This window comes from Lipotes vexillifer, unplaced genomic scaffold (assembly GCF_000442215.2).
Source record: "Lipotes vexillifer unplaced genomic scaffold, Lipotes_vexillifer_v1.1 scaffold604, whole genome shotgun sequence".
Taxonomy (NCBI): Eukaryota; Metazoa; Chordata; class Mammalia; order Artiodactyla; family Lipotidae; genus Lipotes; species Lipotes vexillifer.
In genome coordinates, this window is record NW_006798979.1 from 1,198,967 (window position 1) to 1,207,958 (window position 8,992).

The window sequence follows — 8,992 nt, forward strand, 5'->3', positions numbered from 1 at the left end:
GTGTGTCACACCCAGAGCTTCCGGGAGCCTGGAGAATGTTCCCAAGGCACTGCAGATATTTTAGCATTCAAGACTCCAGCCATCCCCAAGGGTCAATGACTCTCGATCCTTAGAATTGAAAGGGGACCTTGGAGGTCACCATCTCCAATCCATCCCACTTCCAGCTGCGTCAGTTGAGCACCAGGCGCTTACCTCCTGTGCCAAGGCAAATAGCGAATAACTGAGCTAAGATCTAAGCCCAAAACAAGTATTTGTATTTCCCAGACCTGCCTCCCAGTCAACTGGGAACATCATTTCGTAGGCCGGACGGACTGCTTTTATGGTCTCCTTCAGGAAAATGGTGGACGGTAGCCTAAGACAGAAAATTCAACTGGTAACAAGCTGCAGATTTGTGAAGAAACAGACTTATCTCCTGCACACCACTTCCCAAAAGCCTGCTGAAATTCTTAGGGCTGCTGAAAGGCAGAAGAAAGTCGATTTTGCCTTGCCTCTTTAGAGCACATCTCACAGCAACTCATCTGTATTTATCACAGGAGTGCGTGCTGTGTGTGTTCTCCCAATACGCATTGTACCATAGGTTTGCCTGCTTCAACCATAAAAAGGCTCTGTTACTTCTCCTGGTCAAAGGCTTCAGGATGAATGTCTTGCAGCATGATACGCCAATATCAAAAGAGATCAGGTAACCCTGGTCAGTGGCCTATGAAGAGATTTCCTTTACAAGTAAGGAAAACTAATAAACCCTTGTAGAAGGCGTCGATGTTCTGCCACACTCAAATTCCTAGGCTTCGTCTTAAAATAGGCTTCAAAGCTCACATTCATTTGTTTCCAAGGTACCCGTTTTCAGGTTTTGTAGGGCCTCTTTTGAGGAACAAAAGTCTGCAAAGTTCTTGTTAAGCGCAGGCTTGTGAGTTTGTTCTGCCACTAAAGGTTTTTTTAAAGATTCTTTGCCCTAGTGACATCCTAGGGAAATGGAGAGAGGAAGGATTCTGTCAACAAGAAATCAGATTGTTTAACAGACTTAAATCGTACCCGTCGTGCACCAGGCACTATTCCACGTGCCGTGTGTTAGTTAATTTCTGAAATCTCCCAGAAGCCCAGGTGAGGCGGGTAGTGCCCAGCCCCGAGGTACTGGTAGGGAAGCCGCACAACCCAGAGCTTGCGGGTGTGGGGATCGGATTCAAACCAGGTGGTCTAACTTTAGATCCACACACTCTATGACATCCTCGTGCTTCCCTTGAGAGGGTGAAGAATAAGCTGGCCAATGTCCAAAGGGAGTTAAAGGAGGAAGAGCCTTGAACTAGGAAGACTGAGGCCACAACAGTGCCCGGGTCGCTCTCCACCAGCCCCGCCCCTCAGCTCCAGAGAAACTTCCAGATCTTTCTACCCAAAACTGCAACCCGCCTCCCTCCTGCTGTGGCATCCCGGAGTTCCTCCATCCTGTCCTACTTATCTTTCATAGCATTCACCACCTTATCAAACGCTGTTTAATTTAGGTGCTTATTGTATTTCTTTGATTGTTGTCACTCTCTCCTAGACCGTAAACTCCCTAAAGCACAGATTTGAGGGAGTTTCATCTCTTTTGTTCACTGATGTCTCCCAGGCACCTGGAACTGAGCTTGACACATGGTAGGTGTGACGTTAATGTTTGTTATGAGAGAGAGAGGAGAGGAAAGAAGGGAGGAGGCTGGGAGGGAGGGAAAGAGGGAGAGAAAGGTAGAAAGGAAAAAGAAAAGGGAGCAGACCGGCTGACGTTCCTTTCCTTTCTGGTGTTCTGCCTCTGAAATGGGACACTGAGTTCGATGGCCTCTTCCAAACCTAATAACCTCTGATTCGGAAAACAACCCAAATTAGGATTTTCAAAAGATAGCCATCATGGGGATGAATGAAAGTCGAACCCAGAAGACCCAGTTCCCCAAATGGATATAGGATGAACTGGCCAGCTCTCCTGGAGGATTGTGAGACTCAGGTGTAAAAACCTGAGTGATCTCTCCAGTGCCACACAGAGGTGGGAGGACTGGAACCACTGTCACCACAGTGCAGGTGACCTGTGGCCTCAGACAAGTGTACAAGCCTCCTTAGGCCTGCGATAGACCAGCAAACCAGCTTCCTCCAAAAGTAAGCTCTGAAGCAGGAAACTGGAGGAGCCGGATTCAGCCTCGGGACCCCTCGTAGGCTTTGGCTCAATCATCGCCCTGCCCCCCACCCATCCCTCCGGTCTCCCCTCCTTCTACCCAGCCTGCCGGGACTTAACTCCCTTCCAGACTCTGGGCTCTCTAAAGACAGGCCTCCATGTGTGTTTTATCTTCACCTCCAGCCGTCAGCTCCCAATGCCCACTGACGCCCAGGGGATGTGTTTCCCCAGTTGGATTAGCCTGAGAGCTCGGGAAGCTGGTTGGCAGGAGGCAGCCACGTAATGATCCTCACTGCGTTCCTTCCTCTGCTGCCTACTCAGCTGCCAGCCTTCTGCCTGCCTCAGCCAAGGCCCTGTCATCTGTCAGTCACTAGGCCGGAGCCAAAGAATCAGAGGTGAACAGGATGCTGTACCTGCTTTAGGGGACTCCACGGTCAAGGAGGTCCAGGCGGGTGACGGAGATAGGTCTTCTCTCTCCAGGGCCGATGTGGGATTAGGGGCTGGAAAAGGCACCCCTGGGGGTATGAGAAAGGCTTCTTGAAAGAGATGACATTGGGTTTGTCATTCCAGGTTGAAAAGGATTTCAGTAAATGGAAACTGGGTAACCCAGGAGGAGGGAATACAGTGGGACAAGTCCGGGGTTGAGAGACCGTGTCTGGCGTGGCTGGAAAGAGGGGTGTCTGTGGAGGGGCAGGGGTGATGGAGCTGGTGGGCCAGGGTGAAAGCAGCCTCACAGGCCGGGCTGAAGGATTTGGACTCTATCCTATAAGTGGTGGGGAACTGTTAGAAGTTTGTATGCAGAGTGGGCTATTTAGAAGGACTAATATGGAAGCACCCTGTGGGTGGATGGGTGAGCCAGGAGGTAGGGAGGCTACCATGTGAGGGTGGGGAAAGCCAATACCATGGAAAGAACACAGGCCGGTCATCAGCAAACTCCAGTCCCGGTTCGGCCACTAATTCGATCTGGGACCCCATGACCCCATTCTATAAAATGAAGTAATTCAATGAGGTGATCCCTACGCTCCCTCCAAGTCCTTGATTTACTGATCTAACTGATATAGGGCAGGCTCTCTCTCAAATAGTCTCAAAACTGTTCTTGGGGACTTCCCTGGCGGTCCAGTGGTTAAGACTCCACGCTCCCACTGCAAGGGGCACAGGTTCAATCCCTGGCCGGGGAACTAAGATCCCGCATGCTGCACGGCATGGCCAAAACAAAATTTTTTAAAAAATTTTTTTAAATGAAACTGCTCTTGGAATGCAGACAAGGGCTCTCATGTTACTGAAAGGAGTGGTTCAATTCTTCTGTGACTATAGCAATTACTTTACAGATTATTGCAGATCTAAATTGAGTGACACTTTCCCTCGGCTGGAGCAGGAAAGGCAAATGAGAGGTATTTTATCTTAGTTTTAACATTTTAGTACACATTTTTGATCCACCTAAAGCAAAAAGTTCTCTTTAAAGTAGCATAAAGAACATTTTTAAAAAGGTCGTTAAATAACAATGAAAAACAAAAGATCAGACACATTTAGAACACTCAGTGTTCTAAGTGTTCTGGGCACTCAGTATGTGGAATGAGAGCATGGAATTTGGCTCTGAGCTTCCCAGCAGCCAGAGCAAAAATGGAGCCTGGTAGGAATTAGTTTAGAGCCTTGTTCATCTCAACAGTTTAACCTTCTCCAGGACTAGAGTTCTATCTCATCTGAAACACCTAGGTAGGCCCCATATGGGGATCACAAAAAAAAGGAATTGGGATGATTGAGTTGGGTTTCGAGAATCTCAATAACTTTGAGGCCTCTCAATTTTCTTTTGACACATGGGCACAGGACAAGGTGCAGAGGCTGCAGGGAAGATTTGGGGCCTGTAAAATGCAAATGGACGGGAAGTCTTTCTGAATGACAGTTCGAAAAGGACTCTCAAAGAGGGTTATTTTTTAGTGTGGGGATGGGGGCAAGGAGGGAGATTAAGGAGTAAAGAGAATTTTATCTGAATTTCAACATGATCTGACCATTGGTGATGTCCATGGCAATACCACCAACCTCAGAGCTCAGAAAATGTGGCTGTAAACCAGGGGAGGACCTCAAATTCTAAACTCCACTGGTCTTTGGAAAATGCAGACAGGGACCCTGGTGGCCTAGGCAAGCAAAGCCGTTTCTCATCCCTGGACATGTTTTCTTCTGAGCAAAGCAAAGGTCTTTTCAGTTGAAAGCTAAAATCTGAGATGAATGAAACCTCAGAGAAATAGCTTTGAGTACCACCTTTCACCAAAGAGATGTATTCGTAGGCTCTCAGTTCTGAGATGCTGAATGCCTCCCCAGCAAGGGTATCATCTCCCATCAGGGAAACTCTGAAACTGCCTCCTAGCTCTGCTGGGGACCCCTCCCCAACCTGTTGGCCCTGGCTGTCCTCCAGAACCTGCAAAGGTTAATCTGGCTTCCACAGAACAGTCCAAGCAACCAAAATAACAGGAGTGCCAAGCGGACAGAGCTACACTAACCCCCCAGTGCCTCTCCTGAAAGGACAAGGCATTTGAGCTGGGCCACACCACTGTCACTCCAGGAATTACTCTGGTGAATCAGACTGTTAGCTTTTTGAGGGGAGGGACCAACTCCATCTTTATTCAGCTACAATGCCTAGCATAGGACCTTGCACAGGTCCTAGTAAATTTTGATGAATGCTTTCTTCTTAGAGATGACCTGCACTCTATGCCAAAATATAAAGCCATCAGCTAATGGGATAAAGGTTACCAACACCAAATACTGCCAAGTTGCAGAACTCAGTGTCTTAATTTTACTTCTCCTTCTCAAGGGTCTGATGTCCCAGCTTAGTTTGGTTAAATGGCCAACGTATAGGCAAGTGTTTTGTAAACTATGGGGTGCTATTGCTAGCAGGCACAATCACTAATAACATATCTATGCTGTTTAACTTGGGAGAAATCTCGTAACCTTCCTCAGCTCAGTTCCCTCCACCTGAAGTGGGGACACAATGGCCCCTCCCCAGCCAGGACCGTACAGGTATAAAATGACTGGTCTGTGGAAAACAAGTTCCCTGTCCAGGTTATGCGCTCTTTACAGTTGCTGCTTAAAGGACAGAGTTTAACCGTTGCTGTTACGAAAAAAACAAAAAAAAAAGTTGCATCATTTAATTGCTATTTATTTTCATAAACATGAGGTATTTCAAAGTGCTATAAGATGCAGCACTAAATATATACATTTTGAAGAAATTAAACACAGAACTTTCCATTTACCCAGTTCTATGCACCAAACATGAACAAATACATTAACAGGAAGAAACAGGCTAGGAAAAAGGCATATATATATAGTAAATTTCTTTACAAAAATTTCTTAGTTCAAAAAGTGATAAAGTAATATCTACTCAAAACTTTCACAACTCATTTTCATACGAAAATATAAGTATCAAATTTAGTTATGTATCAGCATCATACTAAAGTATACAGGCAGTGTAAGAATTAGTACAGTACATAACAGAGATTAACAATATATTTGTATACAAAACATGCTCCTCAAACATTGAGGTATTACAGTACTTAGGTATGAACTTCCAGTCTAATACTGGCCGCAAAAGCCACCTCTCATTACCCAGGACGTATACAAAAGGCAGGTGTGTCCATGGTATTTACAGAAATGTTCCCCAGGGGTATCAATGGCAAACCCCCATGTGGCATCGGCTGGAACTTAAGCACCATTTTAAAAAGAAGGAATGACTTTCTGTCATCTGGAAACTTGTAACAAACAAGGTGACTTCAACAGCCCCAGAAGGCTCCCAACGGTCAGGGACTTCGACCGCCGTCTCAGAGGTGACGCGGAGGAAAACCGCCAGGGCCACCTGCATCCCATCCTGCAGGCCCTCTCCCGAGGTCCTGGCAGAACCCCTCATGTCCTGCTCCCCACCCAGATCCAAACTCGACGGGGGACCGATTTGAAAGTAAACCAACATTCTTAATGTCAACACAAGGTTTGTTTAAAAAAAAAAAAAAAAAATCAAAATGTGCAAAGTGGCAGTGACTGTCCAGTTCGGAGACACGTTTAGCAAGTCCGAGCGTGTTCAATTTTCTTTAGCAACTGCTGCTGTCTTGCCTGCAGCTTCTCCTTCTCCAGCAAAAGCTCGTGCTCCTCGGCCTGGAGGGAGTGGACGTACTCGGTGGCCTTTTTCAAGATGACCACCTTGGCGGCCTTCTCGTTCTTCACCAGCTCTGGCACGTGGTCCCTGAGCGTGAGGAAGCTGGACCGCAGGTCGTTGCGGCGCTGGCGCTCCAAGATGTTGTGGTTCCGACGGCGCTCGCTGTCCTCCGAGTCAGAGTTGCGTGGGCTCAAGCTCTTGGCCTTTGGGGGGATGACACTCTTGAGGGGACGTGGGGATGCTTCACTCTTTATCTTCTTCTGGGGCGGCGCATCCTCGCTCTCCACGAAGGGAGACGGGGCGGCGTAGTTGTGTTGCTGGTGGATGGGGACGCAGCGCTTGAGGATCAGCTCACCCGACGGGGCCCTCCCAGGTCCCAGGGCCGCGCTCTTGGGACGCACGGTGATGGTGAAGGTGGTGACGGCCTTGCTGTTGGAGGAGGACCGCCGCTTCTCCACAGTCACTACGTCGATTTCCTCCTCTTCGTCTTCCTCCTCGTCATCTTCATCATCTTTGAGAACAAGGTGAGGGTTATTCTCATGACGAGGCACGTATGAATCAAATATACATACAGTCTCGTAGAGCAGGCCCTGGCCCGTGGTTTGCGCTTACTGTGATCCATCAGCACAGGTCTCTGAAGAGAGCTGTACGTGCTTTTTCCCTCCCCATACTCCTAGCATTTCATCTTCCATTCAAGCTTGAGCAGGTGGCAGAAATAGAAAGAACCTCGGCTTTGGAGTTAGAAAGAATCCCGGCTCCATCACACACACTAGCTGCACGACCCTGGGCAAGGTATTTTCTAAGCCTCAGTTTCCCCAGCTACTAAATGGGGGATAATGCCATAGGTTGAGTTGGACAGATAATTCGTAGACAAGAGTCTCAGCAAACGGTAACCCTTTCCCATCATCGCTAGTCTGCCCCATAGACTTATTTATATTTCCATCTCCACACTTAAGAACTGAGGCTCCTCATTTTAGGAGCCTCAGTTAGCCACTTACACATGGTGGAGTTTGATTTTAAGTGAAACAAACTATAGAACAATTTAATTCACTAAGGAAGAAAAATACCTTGTCTTCCATGAACATGACTTCTATACAGTAAGCAGTTTTTCATCTAAAAAAGATCAAACCTTAACTACAGAGCAGTAATCCACTGGAGCTCTAAACCCAGATATGGGGCACCTCTTCTCAAAGCCACCACCACCCGCAGCAGCCAGAAAAACGTGTAGCATCATGTGTGCGTTTTCCCTCTCTCCTCATTTACTACCATGCTCGGATAGAAAATTATTGTTTAAAAATGCAAGCATGAAAATCAAAACACATCTTCTGCTTGATCTGAAGGGGACCGGAAAGCTGAACAATTGTGGGATTTGTGCTAAAGCCGAAATGTGAGGCTGTTCCAGTCGGTGGGTCCCTTTAAGCCAATGTTTTGGTTTTCTGCCAAGAAGACAGCTGTTGGAAGGAAGTGCTTCCTCACCAAAAGCTGTCAAGGCACAGACATTAAAGGGACAGGCCCGTTCAAACTGAAGGCTTATCCTCAAGTTTCCTTTCAGGAGCCTCAGATGAAATCTGTCCTCAGCCCTGAAGGAAATGTAGGCTTTTTATCCATCTGCATTCTGAAAACAGTGGTTTTCAAGGTCCAAGTCTCCCAGCTCCAAGGACAAGGGCTATTCCAGGATTTGGGTAGAGTTCTTCACCTTCAGGCAACGTCTTGGTTTTAACCCTGCTCTCCAGTTTCACCAGGAGGCACACAATAGAACTAATCAATGAGCGCTTCAGGGTGTGTGCATTCCTGGAGGGCCTGCTAACTGCCCGCCCTCACCTTGAAGGACACTGGGTTACAGAACACAGCTCGGATCTGAAATTAGTCCTGGAACTCTGGCTAGAAGATAAAACCGGGCGGTTCTCACTGCACACTGTAAAGAGGCGGCCCCTTGAGAATGTACACAACCGCTGTGGTACTGGCCGCCAGCTGCTGAGTGAAGGGAGGGAGGGGAGGGATGGCCCTACCAGCCCCAGCCTCTCAGATCCTCGCCCGCCTGCCGGCCAGCATATCGCCGCCTGCTGGCGACGGACCAGGAGCAAATAGCCCACCACCCACCGAGGGAGGGGGGGGGAAAAAAAAAAAAAAAAAAAAAAAGAGTACCGAGGTTCGAAAAAATAAAATACAATCGGTGCTCACCATCTGTGCAATCCCTCCCTAACTTCCTGCACCCTAAATAGGACTTTGCACAGGCTTGTGCTTTTCGGGGCGTCTCCCCACCCCTGACCCGGGCCACAGAGTCCCTTTGCACCCCTGGGCTAACAGGTTTCTGCCAGCGGCCCCCCGAACCCCAACTCGGCTTCAGCCACTCAACTTTCCCTCATTTTCTTCCTCGGAGAGCGCTGCAGAGAGAGACGGGGGACGGGGTGGGGGCCAGTGATGGAGTCGGGCTCCCGGCGCGGGGTGAGGGAACTTTAGAGAAGGTGAGGCTGGAGATCACAGCTTTCACCCACCCTCTCCTCCGTACCCTAGAGATGGGCCCGGGAAGAACCGCTTCTCAGCCACCAGCACTACCTCGAAACGACTCTCCCCCAGCACCCTAACCCACGAACGACAAACCCGGCGCCACCCCCAGCCCCAGTACCCCAGGAGGGCAGCCGGACCCTGGCTCGCTCTTTACCTGAGTCGCTCAGGGTGTCCTCTCCGGAGGTGCTGAGGGCCTTGTGGTCACCGCCGCCGGC

The 8,992-nt window shown here is 48.7% G+C and overlaps 1 protein-coding gene across 1 annotated transcript in view; it reads right to left on the bottom strand.

The window, feature by feature from the left end:
* Window positions 1-6,175: 6,175 nt before the first annotated feature.
* The window catches only part of MYCN (MYCN proto-oncogene, bHLH transcription factor), a 3,761-nt gene continuing 944 nt past the window's right edge, over window positions 6,176-8,992 (bottom strand). The window contains exons 2-3 of the mRNA XM_007471208.1: window positions 8,932-8,992; window positions 6,176-6,780 (exon numbers count right to left, since the gene is read on the bottom strand). The exon at window positions 8,932-8,992 is cut by the window's right edge and continues 28 nt beyond it. Of these exons, the coding sequence (XP_007471270.1) occupies window positions 6,176-6,780; window positions 8,932-8,992 (666 nt within the window). The remainder of the gene's footprint in view (window positions 6,781-8,931) is intronic.